This window comes from Acomys russatus, chromosome 20 (assembly GCF_903995435.1).
Source record: "Acomys russatus chromosome 20, mAcoRus1.1, whole genome shotgun sequence".
In the NCBI taxonomy this organism is placed as follows: Eukaryota; Metazoa; Chordata; class Mammalia; order Rodentia; family Muridae; genus Acomys; species Acomys russatus.
In genome coordinates, this window is record NC_067156.1 from 63476326 (window position 1) to 63503236 (window position 26911).

Consider the following 26911-nt stretch of genomic DNA (forward strand, 5'->3'; position numbering starts at 1 on the left):
TGTTCCTTCTCAGGTACCATTCACCTTTTGTTGTTTTGAAACAGGAACTGTCACTGGCCTGTACCTCTCCAAGTAGGCTCTGCTACCTGGCTAACATGCCCCAGGGACCCTCCTCCCCCAGTGCTGGACTCAGAAACCTACATTATGACCCCTGGCTTTTACATGTGTTCTGGAACTGAACTCAGGGCCTCGTGTTTGTGCTGTAAGCACTTTACTAAGTGAGCTATCCTCAGGCAGGTTCTAACTTAGCAAACATAAATATCGGTGAATCTGTATTGCTACTCATTCCTAGTAAATTGAAGTTTACTCTGTGATCTTCAACCTTCTCCATTATTGATATTAAATGTATGATAAATTAGTTCTGTTTTCAAATGTGTTTCATGGACAAAATCAGAGACAAAAAACCCAAAATATTTCCTTACTATGCTTATCCATAATATATTTTCCTTTCAAGTTTGGCAACTAGAAGCATACCGTTTTATAACTATACAAGGTAATCATACAATTAAACAGCTTTCCTATCCCCTTTTTTTCAAGTACTGGGAAACCCAGGGTCTTGTGAATGCTAGGCACTACCATTAAGCTACACTCACAGCCTTTTAAATTCTTGAGACAGGGTGTAGCTAAATTGCCTAGGCATCATCTACCCACACCCAGCTTCTTTGCTGCAGACAAAAGTCCCTACTAGATAGAACAAAACTCTGAAACTGAGTCTTGAGACTTTGGTAGCAGCAACAAAAGTTGAAGCCTTTCTTCTTTCTTGGCTGTTATGACTCGATAATTACGATGTCAATCAATGTTTCTTTATATGGTTATGCTGAGTGTTAAGGAAGAGCCAATAGGTGCTGAGGGCTGGCTCAGTCAGTAAAGTGCTTGACTTAGAAGCCCCAGGACCTGAATTCAGACCCTCAGAACACACATAAGAATACAGTAGCCAGCCAATCTAGACTAGCTGATGTGCTCCAGACCAATGAGAAAACCCAAACTTATACAAGGTGAATAGTGTTCCTGAACATGACAACTTAGATAGTCCTCTGGCCTCCACACACATACACATACATGAACACACATGGGGACCTGCTCATACACATGCCACACACAACACACTTTATTTAAAAAAAGACAGTGTTGCCACACTGTTTGAAAAAATAAAATAAAATAAAATAAACATGAGCTGTCAGGCATGGCGTGGTGTGCACTTGGGAAGCAGAGACAGGCAAGCTCTTTGTGAGTTTGAGACCCAGATCTACATGCATAGCATGTCCTAGGCCAACCATGGCTACATAGTAAGACGCTGTCTCAAAACAAAACGACAAATAAAAGAAAAACTCTGGCTTACTGGCCCACATTTCTGTCAGAAGGAGCTATCCCACTTCATCTGTCTGCTTCTTTTCCATGAACACTCTGCAGTACACAGCTCATATGCAAGAGGCTTTGGGAAAATAGCTATGTCTCAGCTGGTGCCTAATATTGCTTATACACAAACCCAATTTGCTAAGTGTCCTGCTAAAATTATGTTACCATTAATGAAGGTTTTATTCTCTAATCTCAAGTACCTAGGGAACTACCACATGTTTTTTAGTTCAAGGCCAGCCTAGACCACATAGCAAGTCCCAGGCTAACCCTAATTAGCTACAAGCAAGACAGTGTTTCAAAAACACTAAAAAAAAAAAAAAAAAAAAAAAAAAAAAAAACAAGAAACAGAAGTGAAATGTTAGTTTGTAGGTATTCTTATAAAATCTCAAGGGCTGGATAGATGGCTCAGTGTTTAAGAGCACTGACTGGTCTTTCAGAGGACCTGGGTTCAATTCCCAGCATCCACATGGCAGCTCACAATTATCTGTAACTTCAAGATTTGAAATCCTCACACAGAGGATACATGCCATACATGTAGGCAAAACACCTATGCACATAAAATAAAAATATATTATTTTATTTAAAAAAATCTCAAAACTAAAGATCATTTTGGATTGGTTCACACTTAGCGTCATTCCTGCCTTCAGAGCACTTCTAACTTACATCCCCAATCTCTCATCATAAAGACCAGTGAGATCTAGACTAGGGCTTCCTCACGTACCCTACCTAGAAACATCATTCTTTGCTCGCTTTTACTTAGACCCAAGGAAATGGTGAGCACCACCAAATCGGGTTTATTCCTTTGACCTTGTTTTTATGACTGTAGTAACACAACAAAACCCAGAGAGAATGTCTGTCTGTCCTGCTGCTGCTATGGAACCTCAAGTAGGCCCCTTTCCCCCATCAGAGGCCTAAGCTCAGTGCCCTTAGAACATCAGGAGGAGTCTGGAGGGCAGATACCACGCAGCTCAGTCTCCACTCAGAGAATGACAGAGGCTAGTCTGAAAGGGCGGCTCTGAGGAATCACCTAGTCAAGGGACCTCAGAAAGTAAACCGTGTGTGTGTGTGCATTGTGGTTAGTAAGGGAACAAGGTGTAGGCTTGAGGAACTGAAGGAAAGGGACAGACCAAGATACAGAAGGAGACTGAATTTTAGAGAACCTACTTTAAGAAATACTAGTTTTACTACACTCTAGAATACTACAATACAAATTTATAAGTGGCAAAAATGCTTGAGAATACTTATCTTATTTTTTCATTACCATCAAAGAAAACACTGCAAACCCAGAACCATTTGAATAAATAGGGAAGCAGCCAAAGGGTATCATAGAAGAGAATTACACCAACCGAAAACAAAACCACAAAAATGTGCTGTCTCTGGAAAAGCAACCTTAAATATAAAGAGCTGTGTGAGGATATTTTTCTTCCAAATAGCATGATAAAGCTATTTTAATAAAAGAAAAATATGAAAAGGGGGGCTAAGCAAAAATGAAATTCAGCAATATGTACTACATTTTATGTTTAGGAATTATACTTTTAAAATAAAAATGAGCCAGTCGACGCTAAACTTTTTCCATTCTACTGATCTCAATTATTAAAAATTGAAACTTCATGAAGCTCCAACCATGGAAATTTTAGGAATTACATTGTCTTTCCATCATACTGATAAACAATCAGTCATTTTGTTAAAAAAAAAAAAAAGTTACCTATGATGGAAAAAAAAGGGAGTTCCATGTATCACTTTGAAAGGATCGAAGAGGTAAAGGGAGTGAGTGTGTCAAGACACTCACACTACCCAAAACATTGATCAAAAGAAAATGATACTTTAATATTTTCAGCATTATCTGCAAAGATAAGAAAGCACTGAATCAAGTGAATCAAATCAAAAAATAATCCAGTATCACTTATAGAGATACTTAAAAGAACCTAGAAATATAGGTATGGGGCATTTAAAAAGGTTGTCACCTTCTCTGGGGGCTCAGATCTGCTGAAACAGACTAAAGCGTACGCTACATGTACCAAAGAGCACACACGTCACATACTAGTGTGGCTACCTCTACATGTACCAAAGAGCACACACGTCACATACCAGTGTAGCTACCTCTACCAGTCTAGCTCCTTGCTAAGATTCATTCATTCAACATTTTGGTTCATTCTTTAAACAAATACAGTCTATACTTACCATTTTACCAAATACTCCTTGATTTTAAAAAAAAAAAAAAAAGATTGATTTATTTATGTATTTTATGTATGTGAGTGCTCTATCTGCATGTATGCCTGCATGACAAGAGAGCATCAGACAGGAGAGGTCATCAGCTTCCATTATAGATGGCTGTGGGCCAAGATGTGGTTGCTGGGAATTGAATTCAGGACCTCTGAAAGAGCAGTCAATGCTCCGAACCACTGAATGATCCTCCCAGACCCTGAATTTTGTTGTTGTTGTTTTTCAAGACAGGGCTTCCTCTGTGTAGCCTTTGCTGTCCTGGGCTTTGTAGACCAGGCTGGCTTCGAACTCACAGAGATCTGCCAGGCTCTGTGTGCTGGATTATAGGCATGTGCTACCATACCTGGAAGACCCTTATTTTTAACATGATAATCAATAGAGAATAGTTTAAAAGACTAGACAGACTTTTAAGTTTATAGTGGTATTTTATCTCTCTTTCAATATACTAATTTCAAAACTGAAAATCATCCTAAAAATATTGTATAAAATCCATTATTCTAACTATAAATTATATCACTGCTAGTTTTATTGCAGTAAGATCATTTCTTGACTCAGGAATACCTTGTACGAATTATCTGGTAGGAAATGACTAACATTACAACAGAGTCCTCAATAGAGTAACAAGAAACATTTCTTTTTCAAGCTTTTTATTTAATCTATCAGTTACACTCCAGATGCATAGATGTATAAAGGACATAAAGAAAATGCAATAAAATAAAAACAGCAATTTAGTAACATTCTTCTCAAATCTTGAAAGTCTCTAATAGAAATAAGAATACATTTCATGGAGGCCATTCCTTTGTTGTTGATGACAATTCTGTATAATACTGTGGTGACCTTAATATAGCAATGAGACCATCTACTCCATGCACAGTATCTAGTCCACTGCTGACTCTAACTTCCCTAAATGTCAAAGGAAGAACAGAAATTAAGACTCCCTTCTAAAGCATAGAAATGAAGTCCTTTTCAGTGCGATCTACATGTGTAAATGCATATACCTTCTAAATAAACCAACACATTTCTTTTCTATACTATGATTAAAGGCACCTATGCCATTTTTGAAGAGAATTTGAGAAGAGTCTAAGAAGAATTTTATAAAACAAATTAATAAATCATATTTAATAATTGTATAAGTTTGATAAATTTGGTAGAGCTATTTTTGAGACTATACTTTCGGACATGTGGCATAAACAAAATCTTCCCTCGACTCTCATACATTATTTAAATCATTTTTAAAAGATAAAAAAGTATAAATTAAATAAAATATACTTCTTTTAGATGACTGCCTTTTGATAAGGTAATTTGCCTATAATTTTTATTATGCACAAATGAAGATAGCAAGAAGCCTGTATACCATTTTTCCTATAACTATAATGTAACTGCCATTAAGCAAAGTCAGCTGCATACTAAAAATGAGACTTAAGACCTGGTGTGATAATACATAACTACAGTCTCATAACTTGAAAGGTGGAGCCAAGAAAAACAAGATTATCCTTGGCTACACAGAAGATTCAGACCAACCTGCATTACAAGAGATCATGTCTTAAAAATAAATTAATAAATAAAAACTTAAGAAAAAAACTATTAATCAGAGCCAAGCAAGAAGGAGCCAAGCAATCCCAGGATGCAGCAAGGCTAAGGAAGGATTTCAAATTCAAGGGCAGCAAGACCTTGTCATTAACAAAATAAAAAATTTACCAGTAATATCAGTTTAAGATGCCTTGTTGAACAAAATGATTTAGTATATTTTTGTTAACTACCACAGTGTGCTTGCACGAATTACATATAGCTTTTATAAGCTAAGGAAAACCTATAATCAGAGGCCCTTTCTTAAAACCTACATAACAGTAAAGTAATAAGCAAAATAAATCCATCTGTGTGTGTACTTTTTGTTTGATTGTTTTTCTTTTTAAAGAAAGATCTCATTATGTAGCCCTCACTGGCCTGGAACTTACTATGGACAACAGGCTGGCATTGAACTTAAGAGATCCACTTGCCTGCTGTCTTCCAAGTGCTAGGATTAATGGCATGTACCACTTTGCAAGGCTAGCTCTCATATACACACACACACACACACACACACACACATTTTTTTTTTTAATTTGGCCCGTTAGCAATAATTTATGTCCGAAGCCTTTCCCACTCCATTGTAACACTAAGTCTGTATGTGAGTGGACCTCCCTCCCCACATCAGGAAGCAATGAGTGAATTGTGTACTATTGACTGGATCCATTTATATCAGTATAGACTATATATATACCATAGGAATTTGCCTCTAGCCACTCATCTAATATAATTTTAATGAATTCAGAATTAAGGTGGTAGGTGCATATGTGTATGCATAGCACATCCCTGAGACTAGACTCCTCCTTCTGTCCTGGGGAAAAAAACAACAAAATAGAAAGAAAGGAGGGAAGGAAGAAATGGAAAAGGAAGGTAGGAGGAAAGGAAGAAAGGAGGGAAAATTAAAGGTTAAAAAACTTCCTGCAGGGGCTTGGAGAGATGGCTCAGCAGTTAAGAGCACTGACTGTTCTTTCAGAAGTCATGAGTTCAATTCCCAGCAACCACATGGTGGCTCACAACCATCTATAATGAGATCTGGTGCCCTCTTCTGTCATGCAGGCAGAGCATTGTATACATAATGAATAAATAAATCTTTTAAAAAAAAAACTCCATGCAAGGGAATGGAGAGATGGCTCTGCAGTTCAGGGCAGTCGCTCTTGCAGAAGACTGGGGTTCAGTCCCTGGGACTCATCTGTAACTTCAGTCCCAGGGGATCAAATGCCCTCTTCTGACCTCAGAAAGCAACAGACTAACCCTACATACACTTAAGCAGAACAGCTATACATATAAAATAAATAAGTTTTTAAAATTTAAAACTCATGTAAAATAGTAAATCTTAAGCTTTTAATTTCTCATGTATTATAACTAAAATTTTGCTTGAACTTTTAAAATTACCTCAATTTAATAATGTCTACAATATATGCATCAATATAGTTGTTACTGTCTCACATAAGTACCTCTAATACCCAGATTGTTTTAATCTGCTAGTTAAATTCTCTTAAAATGATTAGGTATATAATATTTCAGAATGCTAAACTAGTATATACCAAGGACAAAACAGACTGCAGAAAGATTATCAGAAAATGCTATTTAACTTAGTAAGGGGATTGTGCCCTTTAAATGATACAAACAAAGTGACATACTGTGAGGAAATAAAATGGTCAATAAGAAAGTTATGACTAAAAATGTTTCCCAACATTTGCCAAATAATTTAAGTGGGATAAACTTTTTTTTTGTTAAGTCATCAAACTGTCTAATTCCTAGCCCATGAAAAAACCACAAATGAAAACAACAACCTGACAGACAAAAGAAAATTGAATACACTGATATCAAGAGACCATCCATATAGAGCATTACATTCTTATGTAAAAGCACTTCAGCAATGCCTGGATTACTGTTGTAGGTTAAAAGATACTTTCTGCCAGGACTATCCTTCACAGACTACAAATAAGTTCAAACAGGATACAGGTTCTATCATTTTTTTAAATTGCTGAACAACCACAGGAATTCATGAGAAATGACGGGTAGACCACTAGGCACTTACATAACAGCTACATTAAACTGTCATCACTTAATCTAGAAACAATTCTCACTTGTGATTTTAGAAATACAAACATTTGCCTCACTGAAGGCAAATTTAATAATCCACTTCTTTAAATGCCCATACTACAAACTCCAATTATTTTGAAGGAAGAATTTTGAATCTGTGCAGCCTGGAAATGACTAAATCTATTCTCAAAACAATAATTCTTAAGACAGCAGTAATGTATTATCTTTAAGGCACTGTGTGAAAATTAAATCAGAATAAATTTGTGTACGTTTCTACTGCAAAATTGCTCGTAAGGCTAAATTCTGCAAACTAGGTAATATCAAGTTTCACTCTAAGATAAACTTTTCTTACTTTAGTACATATTCTTTGAAGTAAATCAGTGTGTTATGGAGTTCCTTCTTTCTACCAAACTCACTTCCGTACCTTTACCAAACTTTTGCAGAAAAGGCTTCCCAAAATGACAAGTGTTTAACATCCCTTCAAATACTCTAAACGTTATTCTATTACTTGAAATGCCAGCTATTACTTGAAACTTCCAATTCATTACATTTTTCCCTGTTTTATATATGGCCAGGGTGGTGGCACATGCCTTTAATCTCAGCACTCAGGAAATAGAGACAGGTGGATCTCTGTGAGTTCAAGGCCAGCCTGGTCTACATAGTGAGTTCCAGGCCAAACAAGGGCTATATAGCAAGACCCTGTCTCAAAAACAAAGCAAACCAAAGACTATATCCAGTCAATGCAATCAATACCAGCAACCATTTTCTTACAGGATAGTCCTAAAACAATTGGTCTTTTTATTTTAAAAATAAATGTAGCTTTCAGTCATCTTAATATGTTAAATATTTTATCAAAAAGCAAAATAGAACTCATCCTTAGTTTATGCATGCATTAGAAAGTCATAGTAACATGCTGAAATGAAAGTAGATTTTTTATGTCTATAAATCTACTTCTGGTAAAATTTGTGATTCCAGGATGAAAAGTAAACACAAAATAAGTTTCCTCTGAAAATATGTCTCAATTTCAAGGAAAGATTATTGATTAGTTAAAATTCAGCCAGTTATCCAAAGCAGTATATTCTTTCTACTGATATAAAGCTTAAAAATATGTATATATGTGTGTGCATGTGTGTATGTATGTATGTATGTATGAATAGAAACAAACATAGTTTGTAACTGTACATCCACTTCAGATAAAACCCCATCGATAATAATAATAATAAACTTAATAAACTCATATCTTTACAGGGAAATTTTTGATGTTTACACCTTATCCCAACTTATTGAAAATGAAGCTCATAAACTTTGAACTCCTTATATGGTGGTAATGAGGAAAACAATCTACAAAGATATACTTAGGTTGGAACACATTAAACCTTCCACGGTCAACTTATAATTCTCATACACTATGCTGTGAAAATTTTTAAAAAATTACAAGTATTTGTTTAATTCAAGCCTTTTTAGAAAAATAAAAACCTTGGCTCAAACTGTTACCATTAATTAAAAGTTGCAGCTATCTGTATGTTCAGTGATAGCTGCCTGACACATGTGAGGCCCTGGTTAAAGCTCACCACCAACAAGAAAGAAAGCTATTGGTTTGGAATAGCTCAGTCGGCAGTGTCTGCCTGGTACGCATGATGCTCTGGGTTGGATCCTGAGTGCCTTATAAACTGGGTATGGTAAAGACAGAGGGATGAGAAGTTCAAGGTCGTCCTCAGATACACAACATTCAAGACCAGCCTGTACTATAAGAAACCCTGTCTTAAGATAAGTAGGGAGGCAACAGGGTTTTGGGGGTGTTTTTTCCACGTAAGATTACTGATAAATATTAAAATGAATTACAGGTTTTATTTTTTTACATATAAAATCTAAATATACTGCCTAGCCTGCAAAAACACAGAATTTGATTTTTTCCCCCTAAGCTGCAGCTACATCAAGTAATAAAACTAATCTTTTTCATTGATGTGAAGGAAAAAGCCAAGTTTCTCTTGCAAAAAAGCCTAACTGAAAAGCCACTTAATGTTAGCAAAATACCGTCTCCCTACTGAAGAAGTCCATGACAATTTAGCTGTCTCTCACCATGCTCTTACATCTTTCATCCTGCAAGACTTTTGTTTTTATGTCAGCGGCAGAGGAACTTATTAGATAGCCAAGGATGACTTTGAACTCCTGGTCCTCCGGCCTCCACCTCCCCCACTCTTGTATTAGAGGATTGATTATACCACCATGTCCAATAAGCCATGTTGGACATCAATTTTGCCATGTTTATTCCCTTTGGAGACTTTAAACATGACCAAAACTACTTATTTTAGTCTAAGGAATGAAAATAAGATTAAACTAGTATGTTAAATAAATAAACCTTTTCACCAACAACTTGAAAACCTACTCAACTGACTGATACCTGCCAGGGTTAATTTAAAGCTCAAGATTAAGGTTTACTTGTACGCCGGGCAGTGGTGGCACACACCTTTAATCCCAGCACTTGGGAGGCAAAGAGAGGTGGGTCTTTGTGAGTTGGAGGCCAGCCTGGTCTACAGAGAGTCTAGGACAGTCAAGGCTACACAGAGACACCCTGTCTCGAAACCCGCCCCCCTGAAAAAAGTTTACCTATATGACAATGAAAAATACAGTACTGCCCCAATAAGGACAGCAGCTTTGTTTTCCATGGTTTCAGTTCCCTACAGTTAACTAAGGATTGAAATAATAAAGGGGAAAATGTAGAAATGACTAATTCACAAATTCTTATTTGCACAATGCTCTCGAGCAGTGAGATGAAATCTTCCACAGCCCTAAGCTCAAGCTCTGTCCCTCTGCCCAGAGTATTCCCAAATAAGGCCCATCTCAGTTACGAGACTGTTTTAAAATTACAGTGCTTTTGTTCAAATAACTTCTGCATAACTGTTCAACTCTAGGCCAGTATTTTTCATCTCATTATGTAGGCACTATATCTGTTATCTTACTACACCACAGTAAGGGTGAATATAGTCCAAAAGGATGCTTTGAAACAATAACTCACATAGCTTTGTATCTATTTTATTATTGTTATTAATCTTAATGTGACTATTTCATAAACTAAGCTTTATGGTAGAGATGTACATACAGGGGAAAAACAGTATATAAAGGGCTTGGTACTGTATGCGGCTTATAACATCCACTGGAAATCTTAGAACACACCCTCTCCAGTAAGGAAAACTATTGTACTATTTTTCCTCATTCAGGAAATCAACCTGAAGTAAACTGGCCTTTATCTTCCCCACTCCTCTTAAAGAAGGATTTTGCTATGACCCAAACTGACCTCAAACTCTTGATCCTCAGCCTGCACCATCATGCCCTGGTATTCATATAGTATGTTGCATAGTTGGTACAAAAGTAAATATTTACTCAAGAAAGCAATGCATGCTTCTCGTGTACAATAGATTATAGGAATCCAATAACTGACATCAAGAGACTGAATCATACTTTAAAACTGCAAGCACTACACTGGGCAGAATCTAAACTGATTCTAATCTATTTGTAAACTAACAAAAACTACTCTAAACCTCATAACATACATATATCCCAAGCACTTGCCAATCTGATCCTCAGACACTTCTTTTTCCTTCCCCATCAACTGTCAACCATCTTCTTTTATCTCTCTCAACTGTCAATCTCAGCTCCGCCCCCTCTCCAGGAAGTCCCGCCTTCCACTTCCTGTCCTTCTGCCCAGCTGATTGGCTAAACAGTGCTTTATTGACAGTTGTTACATCCACTCAAGACATTCCTCTACAGAAGACTACTGACAAATTAGTTCATTCATTATAAGGAATAAAATGCTTATATAGTATATTCTTTCATAATGTTCGTAGAAAAATTACAGGCTTTGAATCAGAGTGAAGTGACAGTGTTTATGGAATGAATAGTAAAAACTCTCAAGTTATAAACTGCCTATGAGTTTTTATTGAATTGTCTTTTTCCACCAAATTTTTTATTTAGTTTGGTTAGTTAGTTAGTTATTTTGTTTGGTTGGTTGGGGTTGGCTTTTGTTCATTTTTTATTTTGTTTTTGTTTTTAGACAGGGTTTCTCTGTATAGCCTTGGCTGTCCTAGACTCACTTTGTAGACCAGGCTGGCCTCAAACTCACACACAGCGATCCACCTGCCTCTGTCTCCCAAGTGCTGGGATTAATGCAACATGGTGTTGTGTTTTAGTTGGTTGGTTGGGATTTTATTTGTTTGTTTGTTTGTTTGTTTGTTTGTTTTGGCATGGACAGGCATAAAAGAAAAGATCATTCTTCCCTACCTATTGTTGCAAAAACACAGCTTTATGTTCCACCCTTCAAATAAACACAAGCTAAAATGTATCAAACTGGCGCTATCTGCTCTAAATGCTTTTTTTGTTTGTTTTAGGAAATGGCTTTCCATAACCCGGGGTTATTTCAAACTCTCTCTACATATAGTCATAACTGGCTCCGAAATCCTGGTCTTCTTGCCTCCCTATCTCCCAAGTGTTAGGATTATGGGTTTATGCTACCAGGCTCAGCTAAAAATACCTCATTTAAAAAATGAAAACAAACAAACAAACAACCTGTTTACTAGGCAGTCTTTAAAATGTCATCAAAAGAAAATTTTAGCAGGCAAAAGTATACTTTTCTTAATCAATAAAGTAGACAGCATACTTTAGTGACAATTTTTACAGGCGACTCAGAAATGTTCCCACTTTTAGCAATCAATGTTAACTACAGTGCCTTGGGGGTATTTTAATAGACTATAAACATTCAAATGGGCAAGGAAATTAAGAAGTAACAAAGGATTGTTGTGGGCATCTGGCTGGGTGAGGGAGAATTCTTGGAGTAACCATCTGTGTTTTGGGGACTCTGGGTTCAAAGGCTGCTTGTGGTCTTCACCAGTGTAAAAGTGAGTCTGTTCCCCATATGCATTCAGGACCTCTACCTGTCTGTAACTCAGCAACAGTCACTAGCATCTTCTAGAACTCTACCTATACAGTTCCTATCACATGCCACACCCCCTTGTCAAGTATGCTGACATTTTCTATTTTCTTGAACACTCATTCAAATCCCCTTAGCACAGTTTTGAGACACTGAGGCCACTTGACAAAACATTAGTAATCTACAAAAGTGTATTTTTATCTAAACATACTTAACTCAGGAAAGTGGAAACTGCATTAGTTTTTTGGTTGTTTTTTTTTTTTTTTAAGTGTGGTTGATATAGCCCTGATAGGCTGTGTTGAAATTCACTAACTATGCCAAAGAAACTTATTATAAGGAAATAAAATAACTAATATGATGTTACCCTTTTTCATAGCTTCATGGTCTATATGGGAAAATGTGTTCTCTTCCTCTTGACTGACTTCACCTGCAGTTAGCTGGTTTTCAGACATTGCTAAACCTAAGAAACTAGAGTGGCCTAACCAGAAACCAGGATGGCTCCAAGATATCTAAGGTTGAGTTTTGGTTTGGTTTGGTTTGGGTTTTTTAAGTGTTAAAGATAATTCTTAACGTATGGCTTTTGTAGAGAACCACTGTATATTTGAATATTTTTAACTGTGTTGGTTTTAAACTCTAAATGGCAGGTAATATTTTGTCAGGTGATCCCATGGCCAATCATTACAAGATAACTGTCATCTGACTGAAAGCTTTGTTTTAATTTTCTTTTTAATTGTATTGAAAGACTGTTGGAAGTTGGTCTGATGTGTTTTGATGCTAATTACAGCTTGCTGTCTCTGCCCCACCTGTACTTTGCCTAAGAGCCTAACCTATTTGACCAATAAAAGGCCATCACATGTGGGCAGGGCAAATGGGATAGGCATGGCTAAGGTTCCGGGGATAGGGTAGGCTAGGGAGGAGAGACATCAGCGAAGAGGAGAGGGGAGGGGAAGGAGGCTGCACTGTGGGTTAGGTGGAGAAGCACAAGGCCAGTATGGATGGAGGAGTTGGCCCAGATGAAGAACAGTAACAAGTATTTGGGGTTATGGATGGGCGGTAGCTTGATAGAAGTTATGAGAACCAGATGGCATGGGATTGGGGCAGGTATGCCATACCTACCGCACTATGGGTAGTAGTTTAGGGGATTAATAACTGCCCTCCCCAGGTTAACTAAGGCTATTTTAAAATAAACAGGTGTCTGTGTCTTGATTGATTGCTAGTGGGTTAGAAAATACTGCCTAATAATAATTATAGGCCTAACAAAAAACATTATTAGGCCATACTGGTAAATTAACCACAACAAAAGACCACATGAGGGATGTACAGACTCTACGTGTATTTCTGGGACAGTCTTACAAAAGTTTAGTGTCATCCAGGGTGTTATAAGGAACAAAGGAGTCTTGTACTTAAGTTTGGGGATATAGGCTAAAGATGTAGGATGTAGAGTGCTTGCCTAGCATGCACAAAGCCTGGCTTCCCAACACTGTATGAAAGCAGATGTGGTGGCACATTCCTAGAATCCTATATACCAATATGAAGTTCAAGGTCATTCTCAACTGGAAGCCAACGTGGGCTACAATAAGACCCTGTCTCAAAAATCGAAAGGTAGGCAGATAGGTGGGTGGGCAGGTAGACAGACAGACAGACAGGGCACAGGATATATTAACAGTTCTAAGTTGTCCTGCAGTGAGGAAACTTGTTTTCACATAATCTAATATATCTCAAGTATGTGAGCATGTAAACAGACATTAATAATCTATTGAAGAGTAGTTTCACCAGATTCTGGTTAAAGATATGCCCCTACACAAACTGTTCGTTGTTGAGCTGGACTATTTTGGTTTGGGCCTCTATCAAACAGTATTAAAATCTTCATATTCAGGACAAATATTAAATAGTTGCCTTCTCACACTACTCTTGACTACAATAACTTTTGTTTCTTTCCTTTTTTGTTTGTTTGTTTGTCTGTCTGTTTCTGAGACAGGGTCTATCTGTGTAACAGTCCTGACTGTCCTAGAACTTACTATGTAGACTAGGCTGGCCTCGAACTCACAGAGATCCACCTGATTCTGCCTCCCAAGTGCTGGGATTAAAGGCATGTGCCACCACGCTTGGTTCACAATAGCTTTCTATCCAACTCCCATTTCACCTCTATGCTTTATTATTATTACTATTATTTATAGTAAAGAACCACCTAGTAATAATGAATACATTTATTATCAGGCTACTCAAGGAAAAGTGTATTTCATGAGGGAAGAGACTTAATTCCCTATTATGACCCCAATACTGTGTGTTAGGTATGCAAATACTTGCTGAATAAAACAACTGACAATCAATGTTGGGCTTATACCATCTATCTACATCAAGAAACTTTGTAAAGAGCAGTCCTGGGCTTGGGATATAGTTCAGTAATAGAACACTTGCCTAGCATGTGCAAGGCCTTGGTCGGGTTTGATACCTAGCATCACAAAAACAAAAACACACAAAATTGGAAATCACAATCTTATGAATTGTTCCATCATGTTTACTCCATGTTAATTCTAAAAACATGGCTCATTTTATAATTTAGTCGCTATTCACAAAGATACAAAAGAATGCTCATTATTAAGAATAACTGTAGACATTTAAATCATGTCATCCAGCTTTCTATGCCTACATGCTCCTACACAAATTTTAACCCCATTCCACTTTTTAAAAAAAAAAGATCCTCTTCAAGTTTGTTACCTACATTTCTTCTAACTGCATCTTACTCGTTTTCTTCTGACTACTCTTTCTCTAATATCTCCACTTTAAAAGATATTTTGGGGGCTGGAGAGATGGCTCAGAGGTTAAAGAGCACTGGTTGTTCTTCCAAAGGTACTGAGTTCTATTCCCAGCAACCACATGGTGGCTCACAACCATCTATAATATGATCTGGTGCCCTCTTCTGGTGTGCAGGCATACAAGCAGGCAGAACACTATATAAATAATAAATAAATCTTTTAAAAAATGTTTTTGAACAAAGCATTTTCTCTATATGCATGACTCTTTGAGAAGGATATATCTTCTCCTACTATATATTAGATTCAGGAAAACCAGACCAAGTAGAATTTATACTTTATTTTCCTTGTAGTCTTTGAGACAGGACTTATTAGGAGGCTCAGTCTGGCCTTGAACTTATACAGCCCAGCCTTGCACCTTAGCATCTGGAGAGCTGAGGTTAGAGATGACACCAGCTTACTTGGCTTAAGCATAATTTAAAGAGTATTCACTTTCATTTTAGCCCCGTTACATGTGCTGGGTAACAATAAGTGTAGGGCAGAAATCAGAAAGCTGATCTATTAAATAATGCCATTATCTACTTTTCAATGAATATATATTGAATTCAGGAAGTGATGAGCGCACACACATGCTTATACTGGGACAAAAAGATGACTACTGGCCACACATACTAACAAACATGAATTTTGAGGACAACAACACGAACAAAGACGTATTTGTCAAAAATCTACAAAACTCAGAAAAACTAGGTGATAACAGAAGGTCAATGTAGGTTTATCATTATTGAAAAAAAATGTATACTTTAACTTACATTGTTGATAGTGGGAGGCTATATATGGAGGCAGAAATTTGGAACAATTCTTTTTCAAATTTGCTGTGAACTGAAAACTACTAAAAAGTAGTCCATTAAAGACTTTAAAAAAACAGGGACAATATTCTCATCTTAATAAGCATGGTCTTTTTATTAACACTAAGGTATAGTCTGTGTTGTACATACAAAGTTAGGGTAGACACTCATTTAGATAATAAGGATGCAAACAATGTATCTTAGTACTAACATGAGAGGCTGCCATAGGATATCTATTTCAAAGCCTATAATTGAACATGCAGGCACTGAAACATCCAGATAGTCCACTTAAACAATGTATGTAAAAACACTTAGGATGGGTGTAGTAGAAAATGAGGCAGAGGCACCAGGATCACTAGTCAAGGCCAGGTACTTTATGAGACACTGTTAAAAAACAAAAAACCCACAAACATTCATTCCATTTAAATGGAGAAAGAGGTACCCATGCCGATTAATTTAGAATGGTGCACAGTATCCAACTCTGATTTCTAAAAACCAGACTCCATTTTTAGAATATCAAATCCACTGGCCAACTCAAGTGACTAGACTACCAGTTTCAAGTTCTCATTCTCATTTCCCTCTGCCCCTCAAACCCAATCACGTCATACAGCCTGGCTTACCTAACTGAGCAGTTCACTTGGAGAGTTTTAAAGGCACTGGGCCTAGGGTCAGACCCCAGAAGACTCTGATTTGATTGGGCTGGAGTATAGCTTGGGTACCAGAATTTTACAGCTATTAAAATGCATAGCCTGATTTAAACTGCATGGATCTTATTAGCCAAGTCTAGATTTACTAAGCTCAAAACAGTTTTTGCCTGACTGTTCTGCCTCTATATTTTATTAACAATATTATCTACCAGGTCTCCTAAACAGCTACCAATCTAATTCCAGCTTACAGACAGTTATTTACAGTAAGTACATGAAGCTTTTAGTCACTAAGAGTCACTTCAAATTCAATCTAGGAGAAAGGTCAATACCCAGTGCTTCATGGGGACCCTTAGGAGTCTGAAAACTGAGTTCCCACTGCTTGAATTACTACCAAAACTTTTTCAAACAATTGGATACCCAATAGATTAATAACCCTACAAAATAAGAAGAAAAATGCACATGTGCCAAGAAGAAAGTGTGTGAAGAACATGAAAATTGTTTACCAAAGAAACAAGTAGCAAAGGTAGTTTTTCGAATTCACTAAATAGCAAAGTAATACAAATCAGCCTGAAGCTCCAATTCTTCCACCAAATCAACAAGACTAAATAAATATTTATCTATAGAAAGAATACAATAAATACTCAAACTCCAAGACACAATAAAGAATATATTTTAAATACAATATTATAATATATGATCAGAAGCTCTAAATGTTCATATTCTTACTTACAACAGCAAAATATAAAAACAGCCCAACAATAGGCAAACAAACAATAGGGAAGTTATTTTTACATTTAACTAAATTATTCAAAATCCAAATAATCTAGAGAATAGCATTTAAAAGGTTCAAAATGCAATCATACAAAGAAAAGGAAGACAGATGTACACCCTGTATGACAAATTATGTTATGTTTTATAGAAGATATACTCAAATGTTAACAAAAGTAAAATTACCAGAGGCTAGAGAGGTGGTTAGAGCATTTGTTGCTCTTGCAGAAGATCTAAGTTTGATTCCAGGCACCCACATGGTGGCTCATAGCCATCCATAACTCTAATTCCAGGGGCTCAAATGCTCTTTTCTGACTTTCACAGGCACAAGGCACACACATGGTATACATACATGCACTCAGACAAAACATTTATACTCATAAAAAATAAATAAAAAATATATTTTAAAATGTGGAAATATGAGTAACTTAAGAATTAGTATTTCATTTTTAATTGTTGAGTATGTGTGTATGTCTGTGTGTGTACATGTGCGTGTGTGCGCACGCACGCGCACGTGTGCTCGCACACACACATGCCTGAGGCATTAGAGCTAATTACAGTGGTTGCAAGCCACTGCATATGGGTGCTAGGAATTGAGCCTCTGAAAGAGCAGTACTCGCTCTTAACCACTGAGCCATCTCTCAGCCCCAAATTTGTTACTTTTTAAGAATGTTTATTTCTAGACAAGAATTAAGAATAATAATCATAGAAAAACTAACAAGGCAAGTTTGTCATAATGCATCTGAGCGTATCATATTTGCGTATTAGGTGCAGAAATGCTGGCTTCAGTGGGGTTGAGCTGGTCTGACCACCTCACATGAATTAAGAGTTCAGGTGATCTTACACAACTGTCCTCAATAACGACCTTCACCCACTCCAAAAATGGTAAGCCAGCTCAGACAACTGACTCTTACCTGCCACACTGGTTCTCTTTTGACCACACAAAAGTAGGCCATAATAGTCAAGATGAGACAAAGCTACCCTGAGGCTCACCCTACGCTACCTATTAATAACAAGGAAGAGTTACGGGGGGAAAATGTTTTCCGAATGCTCATATATACACTGATGTGCATGTTTACTCAAGATATTAATTCCTTGAACTTACTGAAGTCTAATGCCCATTATTCTTATTAATTATATTCAAAACACTTCCAACAGACTTTACAGAGCTCAAGTGACTTCATAGAGAAACTGCCCCCATGAAAAATAGTGTTCCATTCATAAACTGAAAAGAAAACATAAAGCATATAAATGTTCCAATCATAAAACTGCAAAGGTAATATATAAAGCATACCAAAAACTGTAGAGATAAGCCAGGCATTTGACAAAAGCCTTGAGTATTTAAGGTAACTATCACATAACACTTTACATTGATTTACTATAAAATACTATAAATTTATCATAATATTTCTAAGTCCTCCAAATGAAAGTACTGCCAGAGTATCTTCTTCTTGGTCCTCCAAACAGATACTTGAATCACCCATATTTCCAAAAACTTCAAGAAAATAGTACAATGCAATACTAAGTAACCTATTAATTAACTGATTTTTAACTTCATAAACATCTCTTCCCAAAGTATCAAAATAAATCAGTAAGCCTGTACTAGTCTGCATTCTTTAAAAGAAAATATACTATTAAATTACTTGGCATAGAGTACAATCAGGATACTTCTTCCAGTTTTTAAGATGTGACTAAACAAAAGCTTATAAATAATTTTTTTCTGAATTATTAAACTGGTTGTATCTTGACAAAATTACATAGTAGGAAACTTTTTACTGTTCCAATTGCTTTCCATTCTGTGTAAACAGCTGGACTCAAAGTTCAGCATCCAAGAGATTTTCTTAGGCACGTCCAAAGTAAGTTCACCTGAATGTCCGTGTTGTTTCACTCAAGCCAGTTCACAGCACTTTTCAACAACTACCTGTGCTGTAAGGTTGAGTGTGCCTCCCTTCTTGCCCAAAGTCATGTAACTCAGGAATTTAAACATGTATATCTGTTACAGTAGAACTATATATGGTCACAGTTTTTCAGAGATAACAATATGGTTGACTTAAGTTCCTTATATTTAAACACTAGGTAGTTGAATGTTTGTTGCTTTGCATAATTACCAAAAAAAATTTAAATAAATAAAAATAAAAATGACCATTTATGCCTGTACTGTGTGTGAATAGTGCCACCTTCCCCTCAAAAAATCTGAGCAGTGCATACTACAGCCATACAATGGCCTTCATCTTCAAGTACCATTTGATTTTCCACAATTACCTTAGAAACGGTTACCTCTTCTCAAAGGTCAAAAATTTATTAAGTAATATATAAAAAATAGAAACTATAGTAAATATTAACTTACTTCAGTGTTTGATTAGTATACAATTCAGAGTAGATGGCAAACAGAAAGAATAGCAATGTTTCAGACGTCTTAAATATGGTTATGATAGTCAGATATGAACAAAGCACACCTAGCCTGTAGGTTAGGGAAACAGTGCTCACTAGACATTACTCATTTCACCTCTACAAGGGGATTCTAGCTTTAAAAAGAATTTTATTTACCCACCATCTCCCTTTCCATAAAAAGGCAAAGTGTTGAGGTGGTTACATGAAAACCTATTTATAACTAGAATTAAGTACTGTGTAAGTACTGTATCAGGAGATCCATCAGAAATTTGATTAATAGATTAGAACAGAACATAAGAATACACAAACAAATTATAGGTATTTAATAAGGCTTCCTTAAAAATAATACTAAGTGGAAAACTGAAATACACCTAGATCATACCCTAGAACAGCCCAAAAGTCTGCTTCTTTCATGAGCTTCATTTAACTCTTTTCCCATTAGTTTTAATATAAGAAATTACTAAAGGAATTCAATCAAGATATTATCATAGTAAAAAGCATTTCTAAAGACTGTTTAAACGTATATTTAATATGCTATATGAAAGAGACTTACTGTTCTACGTTCAACACCTATAAAGTGCTTTTTAAGTCATTCTTGCTATTGAGTTTACATGGTTAGGTATAAATTTAGACAACCAATATGACTTTTCTTTCAATACCCTTTGTACATCAGCAATATGTTGCTTTATACATAAAACAGAAAACTAAAATGAAAAAAAATCACCTATAAACCTTTAGAAAACCAAACTTTCCACTCTTTAATGCAACAATAAACAATGCTGTCATGGCTGATTAAGCATCAGTTACTTTACAAAATACTCCTAGTCATATGATGCCCAATAATGAGAACCCTTCACTTAAGAACATTTAGATATATCTCTCTTCCTTTATGACATCTCAAGACTGCCTCTTTTAGCACACAGTATCAGATGTGATAATACAGGGAAAGCAGACATGTTAAACATGTAATAACCTACAGACCCTTTTATTTATGAGAGCTGACACAAGCCAATTTCCAAGTAACCTTTTAAAGCCTAGGAGATTAAAAGGAAGTTTTTTTGTTTTTAAACATTCTTTACAATTTGAGTGACATAGAATAAAAAATGTGCAACATGGGTAACTACTTTATCATCCACTAAACCTAGGGGGGAAACAGGAACTATAGTTTTAGGAGGAACAGTAATTAGAAAGCTTAAATGAAAGAATGTATCACTGCAGACACCATAAGCTCAAGTGCAGAGGCTGAATAATAAAGCAAGGTGCCTGTTCCTGAGGAAAACGCATTGTACTCAGTAATAATGCTGAACAGTGAGTAGTAAGTAAGTCTATGCAGTGCTAAAAAGGCAATGATGGAAGTTCGGACAGTATGTTACAGAGAAAAACCTAGGAGAATCCCGTCTCTTAAAAACAACCTTGTCCCTAACATTGACCAGTTAATGTTTTTGCTGATGTGCTAAAGTGCACTGGTAATTCTGTGTAGGTTTGTTTGTGTTTTAAGTTGACCGTGTCTTGTTAATAGACTGCAGTCTTCAAATTTATAGAGAGCTGCAGGTCTCCTGGATTTTTTCAAGTGTCACTCATCTAACTGAGTCTGACAGCTGGGAAAGGCCATCAGGTGCTTTACAGTCAGTTTAAAAAACATCCTCTACCTGGTATCTCTGCAGTGATTGTCTTGCTGCTCCCTGAAACCTCTTCATCATCATCTGACGAACTCGTACTTGAGTCACAAGTCAGGTCACTATCGCTGGTGCTACTGTCCTGCAGCAGGTTGTACTTCTTCCTTGCAGCGGCCTCCCGCTTCTGCCTCAGTAGTCTGATTCTCTCCTTGTGCTTTTGGCTCCGATGACCTTTAACCTTAGTGACTCTGCCATTCTGCTTATCACTGGATTGCCGGTTTTTCTTGGCTGCCATAGTAGATGTTTCACTTTCAGAACGGGACCGCCTAGACTTCCGTCCAACAGTGGCACCAGACACCCCTGAAGTATCTCCTTCTACAGTTGTTTCTGCTTGAGAGGGTTCATTCTCTTCTACAGAAGACAAGGTATCTGAATCAGCCAAGTGACCACTAGAGGAAGGGGAAAGCATGCAATGATTAGAGGAGTCACTCTCATAAACTCGGCCAGTTGTGGGCTTGTCACTTTCTGTGGATGCTAGCTGAGACTCTGAAGAGTCCCTTCTCAGTTCCATCAATAAACAGGGCATTGAAGAAAGAACTGTAGAGTCAGCTACACCATCTTTTGGAACTTGAGAGTCCAGTTCTACAGAAGCATCTTCCTCCTTGACTGTCTCTTGTTCAGACGTGTTTGGTGGGGCTGCAGACTCAATGAGTTCTTCTACTTTTCCCACTGCCTCCTCCATCTTCATTTCAGAATTCCAAATTAAATCATGGAGCAGAGTCTAGGAAACGATATCAAAGATGCAACAGGAAAGCAGCCTGTATGAAAACACATAAAGTCAATGACTAGAAATGGAAGACTATTTAACCTACAGAGAGCATGCTATTTTCCTACGTGAGTGGCATAAGTTACTACTTAGGCAGACATTTATGATAATATGTACCCATACTCTGCTTGATTGGCAGTCAGAGTCAAATGATTAAGTACCAGCAAACTCCTAGCAGTCTCATCTACTAAAAAATAGAAAAATAACCTCTATTGTCATAATTACAGCAAGTAGCCAAAGAGTTAAGTTCAGAACTTTAGACAGGGTTGGGAAAGTAGCTTAGTAGTATAGTGCTTATTTAGGGTACATGAAGCCCAGGGTTGAATCCCCAGCACCAAAATAAGAAAGATTTAAAACACTCAAGAAAGAAATCTTTGAAAAACTTTAATATAACTAATGTTTTCTTGACTTTAGTATAAATGAAAAGAATGGTTAAAATAAGACTGCTCTGGGGTTGAAGATGTAACTCAGCTGGTTTTCAGAATGCTTGCCTTTCATACATGGGGTTCAATCCTCACCACTACGTAGAACTAGACATGATGGTACATGCCTGTAATTTTAGCACTAGAGAGGTGAAGGCAGGAGAATTAGAAAAGTTCAGGGTCACCCATAAATTTCAGGCCACCCTGGGATACATGAGTCCTTTATCAAAAAAGAAAACAAAAACTAAGAAACAAGTTAAAAGTGCTTAAGCTGGACAGGTATGTAATTCCAGCTCCTTAGGAGGCTGAGGTATGAGGATCCCAAAGTCAAGGGCTACTTGGACAGTATGAGCGATCCTGTCTCAAAATGAAAATGAAGGGGCTAGAAAGATGGCTCAGTGTTTAAGAGTATTTGCTGCTCTTGTAGAGGACCCTGGGTTGGGTCTCAGATTCTACAGCTGTTCCTGTCTATAACTCCAGGTCCAGGGGACTAAAACCCCTGGTACATATATACATGCAGGTAAATATTTCTACACATAAAAAATAAATCTTTAAAAACACATAGACATGCTGGCAGTGGCGGTGCACGCCTTTAATCCCAGCACTCGGGAGGTGGAAGCAGGCGGATCACTGTGAGTTCGAGGCCAGCCTGGTCTACAAAGCAAGTGTCTAGGACAGGCAAGGCTATGCAGAGAAACACTGTCTCAAAAAAACAAAAACAAAACAAAAAAAAAAAAAACCACATAGACATAAAGGAGGAAGGGGCTGGAATGTAGTTCAGCAGAAGAGTGCTTGCTAACATGTTCAACTCCCAGTACCACCAAACACTCCATACAGCACTATTCTGGGAATCACTGTAACTAAAATGATGGCTTTTGTACTCAATTTCCAATGAAAGAGAGAGCTAGCTAATATATATTTTAGGTTGTTAGGGGGTTGTTGTTGTTGTTGTTGTTGTTGGTGGTGGTGGTGGTGGTGGTGATGGTGTGTGTGTTAATGCATGTTTGTGTGTCTGCAGGTGCATGTGGGGCCAGAGAAAAACCTCCTGTGTTCCTCAAAAGTCATCGCCTGTTTTTTGAGAAAGGATCTCTTATTGGCCTGGAGATGGCCAATTACACTATGCTGGCTGGATAGAGTGGCTTTTAGGGAACTCCTGTCTTTGCCTCCCACCTGCCTTCCCTCCGCCCCCCACCTTTGAGATAGGGTTTCTCTGTGTTGCCTTGGCTGTCCTGGAGTCTCTTTGAAGACCAAGCTGGCCTCAAACTCACAGTGATCTGCCTGCCTCTGCCTCCAGAGTACTGGGGTTACAGGCATGTACCACCACTCCCTGCTTAACATGGATTCTGGGTATCAAAGTCACATGTTCTGAATGAGCCATCTCCTCGCTGCATCCTTAAAAAAAGACAAAAAAGAAAATCAACTACATGATTTTGGTATGAGCAACCAAAGTAATTATATGAATCACACCTGTCTGCATTCCCAAAGGAGGATTAAGAGAAAGGGCCAGGTGGGTATAGCAGCATACCTGTGTAATATGGCATTTGCAAAGCTGAAGTTGGGTTAAGTTTGACATCAGCCTAGGCTACATATTGAGAGCCTGTCTCAAAGGCCAGACTCTGCTGTTCCCTCAGTCCATCTACTAAGTGAGCCTCATGTCAGGTGTTCCTTCAGTTACTTTGAGAACCCAGAAAATTCTCTGACTAGATTCAGGTTTAAGAAAAATAACTTACACATTTTACATCTTATATACTAAATTTAGAGCCTAATGTCCTCACCACTACCATAAAAGACAAATCTAATTAATCATGACCAGAACATAACCTTTAACACCAGTCTGTAATATTTTATATCGCAAATTTCATTAACTGATGGTTTTCATGAGAATGCTATGAAGCAAGGGAAGCCACTCCCTTGTTCTGTATATAGAATGTTACAAAACATAAGGACCTATGATGACCCCAAAGGTCACAGACAGATGCAAACATAATAATTTTGATGGTATGCTAGCGATGTATATAATACAGCATCTCCATCAGTTGGGTCTACCAAGTATCAGTTCATCTTATGACAAAAACCAAAAGTATTAGAAAATTCTTTTATTGATCTAACATTTGAAGCACCACTTATTGATACAAACATGATAATCTATGGGTTTTTTTTCTTGCTTTTGCCTATATAGCCCTGTTCTAATAAAATGAGCACTGTGATAGTTTCCTTAACAAACTCGAGAAAAGTAAAATATTTATTCCTACTAGAGTATTCACTAATTGGAGACACTCTTGTGTAGCCTACTTTATCAATGTATTTGTATTACTACCAATTTTTTAACTGAATGGAAATAAGTATAGATGCTTAACAGTTCTAAAAGAAATGTAAGCCAACGGAGGGAGTGTAGGCTAAATCAATAAATGGAACGTGTCATACATAAAGTGTGCTAACAATATAAAATATTTGTATGTCTTAAATACTCTTGGACTAGAGAGAGAGAAAAAAGCCCAACTTTTCTGATAAAAATACTAGAAGAGAGCATTGGGCTGGCAAGATGCCTCAACAGCTAAAGGAAAGCACGTGCCACCTAGCCTCACAACCTGGGTTCAGTCCCTGGGACTCACAGAGTGGAAAAAGACAACTCACTCCCTTAAGATGTCCTTTGACCACTGCTGCATACACACTGTAGCACATACATATATCCCCACTCTCAAATAAATAAAGAAATGTAGGAAAAATTTTAAGTGGGAATTGGTGGACTGGTGTTTGCCTAGCACACAAAAATCCCTGGGTTCAATCCCAAGCAGTATACAAACAAGGCATGGTTAAGTATGTCTGTAATCCTAACACTAAGAAAGTGGTAGCAGGAAGATCAAGATCATCTTTGACTACATATCAAGATCAAGTTTAGCTAGATCTATGAGACTTTGTGTGTGGGGTGGGGGGGAAGACTCTTCTTATTTATTTATTTATTTATTTATTTATTTATTTATTTATTTATTTATTTTTGTTTTTCTAGACAGGGTTTCTCTGTGTGTAGCCTTGGCTGTCCTAGGCTTGCTTTGTAGACCAGGCTGGCCTCGAACTCACAGGGATCCACCTGCCTCTACCTCCCGAGTGCTGTGATTAAAGTGTGCGCCACCACACCCGGCAAGACCGACTCTTCTGTTGACAATCCATTCATACACTCTAGAATAAGTATTTTCTTTCTTTTTTTTTTAAATTCTTTCATACAATACATCAATGGCAGCCTTGCCTCCTTCCACTGTTTTGTCTTTAAAGTTGAAATATCTAAAAAACACTAAAATGAAAGTAATGACAATTATAACACAAACACATCAAAGTCTAGTTTTGAAAGAAGGAACTACTAGACCTTTTCGGAGTATTAAGATAGCATCAGACTAAAAAATAATGTACTGCCCCATTTCTCCATGCTGCTACAGTGTATAGTCTTCTAAAGAAGCTAAGGCTCCATTGGATGAGGGCCTTGTTCTATCTAGAGATGAGCACATCACCCAGCAATGACAGTCTCCCCAGCAACATCCCCACTGTCCACCACGGCTTATCTCCATGTTGGCCTGCATCTACTCTGCTCTCATCCATCCTACAAGATGATGAGGTGACCTGAACAGAGGGGAAAACAATCATTAAAGCAGCTAATGTGAATTTTGAACCTTGTGGTCAAAGTCCCAGCCAGTGTCAGCACTGGAGTCTCATCTGCAATCCGGGGACTGCTGGACCTACTCTTGCAGCTGGTGTCACACTAGCAGGAGCCCTGCCCACTGCTGCATCAGAATAAGAGGAAGCAGAGCTGGGCAGGCTGTGGTGGCACATGCATTTAATCTCAGCACTCAGAGAGGCAAAGGCAGGCAGATCTATGTGAGTTTGAAGCCAGCCTGGTGCACAGAATGAGTTCCAGGACAGTCAGAGCTACACAGAAGAAACCTATCTCTCAGAAAACAAAACAAGCCGGGCGTGGTGGCACACACCTTTAATCCCAGCACTCGGGAGACAGAGGCAGGTGGATCGCTGTGAGTTCGAGGCCAGCCTGGTCTACAAAGCAAGTCCAAGACACCCTGTCTCAAAAAACCAACAAACAAACTTATTCTTCAGGGAATAAGTTATATGGGTAGCACAAATTAATCTGAACTATTTTCTTTGCAAGAAATCAACAATATTACTTTCAATTACACATCAATTAGCTTGTATTTTAAGATCCTTAAACTTAAGTTTTAAATGAGATTTCATTACAAGTGCCTAACTATGTCAACAGTACTGTGGTTAAAACCACTTTAACATTTCTAAATCAATCACAAAGGACTGGCACTAATTATAAACAGAACCAGTGAACTCATTGAGGTATTTCTAAATAATGTGGGCATTAAGAAGGAAAAGGCTCTTATATAAAATGATGTGGAGCAATTCTCATGAACAAAACTTAAAAGAAGAGGCTGAGGAAATGGCTCATTTAGTACAGCTGTACATACATGATCACCTGAGTTTGGTCTGTACACATTTATACCGCAGTGCTTAAGGA

The 26911-nt window shown here is 37.4% G+C and overlaps 1 protein-coding gene across 3 annotated transcripts in view; it reads right to left on the reverse strand.

Annotated features, from left to right (window-relative positions):
- Nucleotides 1–26911, reverse strand: part of Ark2n (arkadia (RNF111) N-terminal like PKA signaling regulator 2N) — an 83311-nt gene that overhangs the window by 26911 nt on the left and 29489 nt on the right. For all 3 annotated transcript variants that reach the window (XM_051163700.1, XM_051163699.1, XM_051163701.1), the window contains exon 2: nt 21172–21956. In XM_051163700.1, the coding sequence (XP_051019657.1) occupies nt 21172–21886 (715 nt within the window). In that variant the 5' untranslated portion in view covers nt 21887–21956. The remainder of the gene's footprint in view (nt 1–21171; nt 21957–26911) is intronic.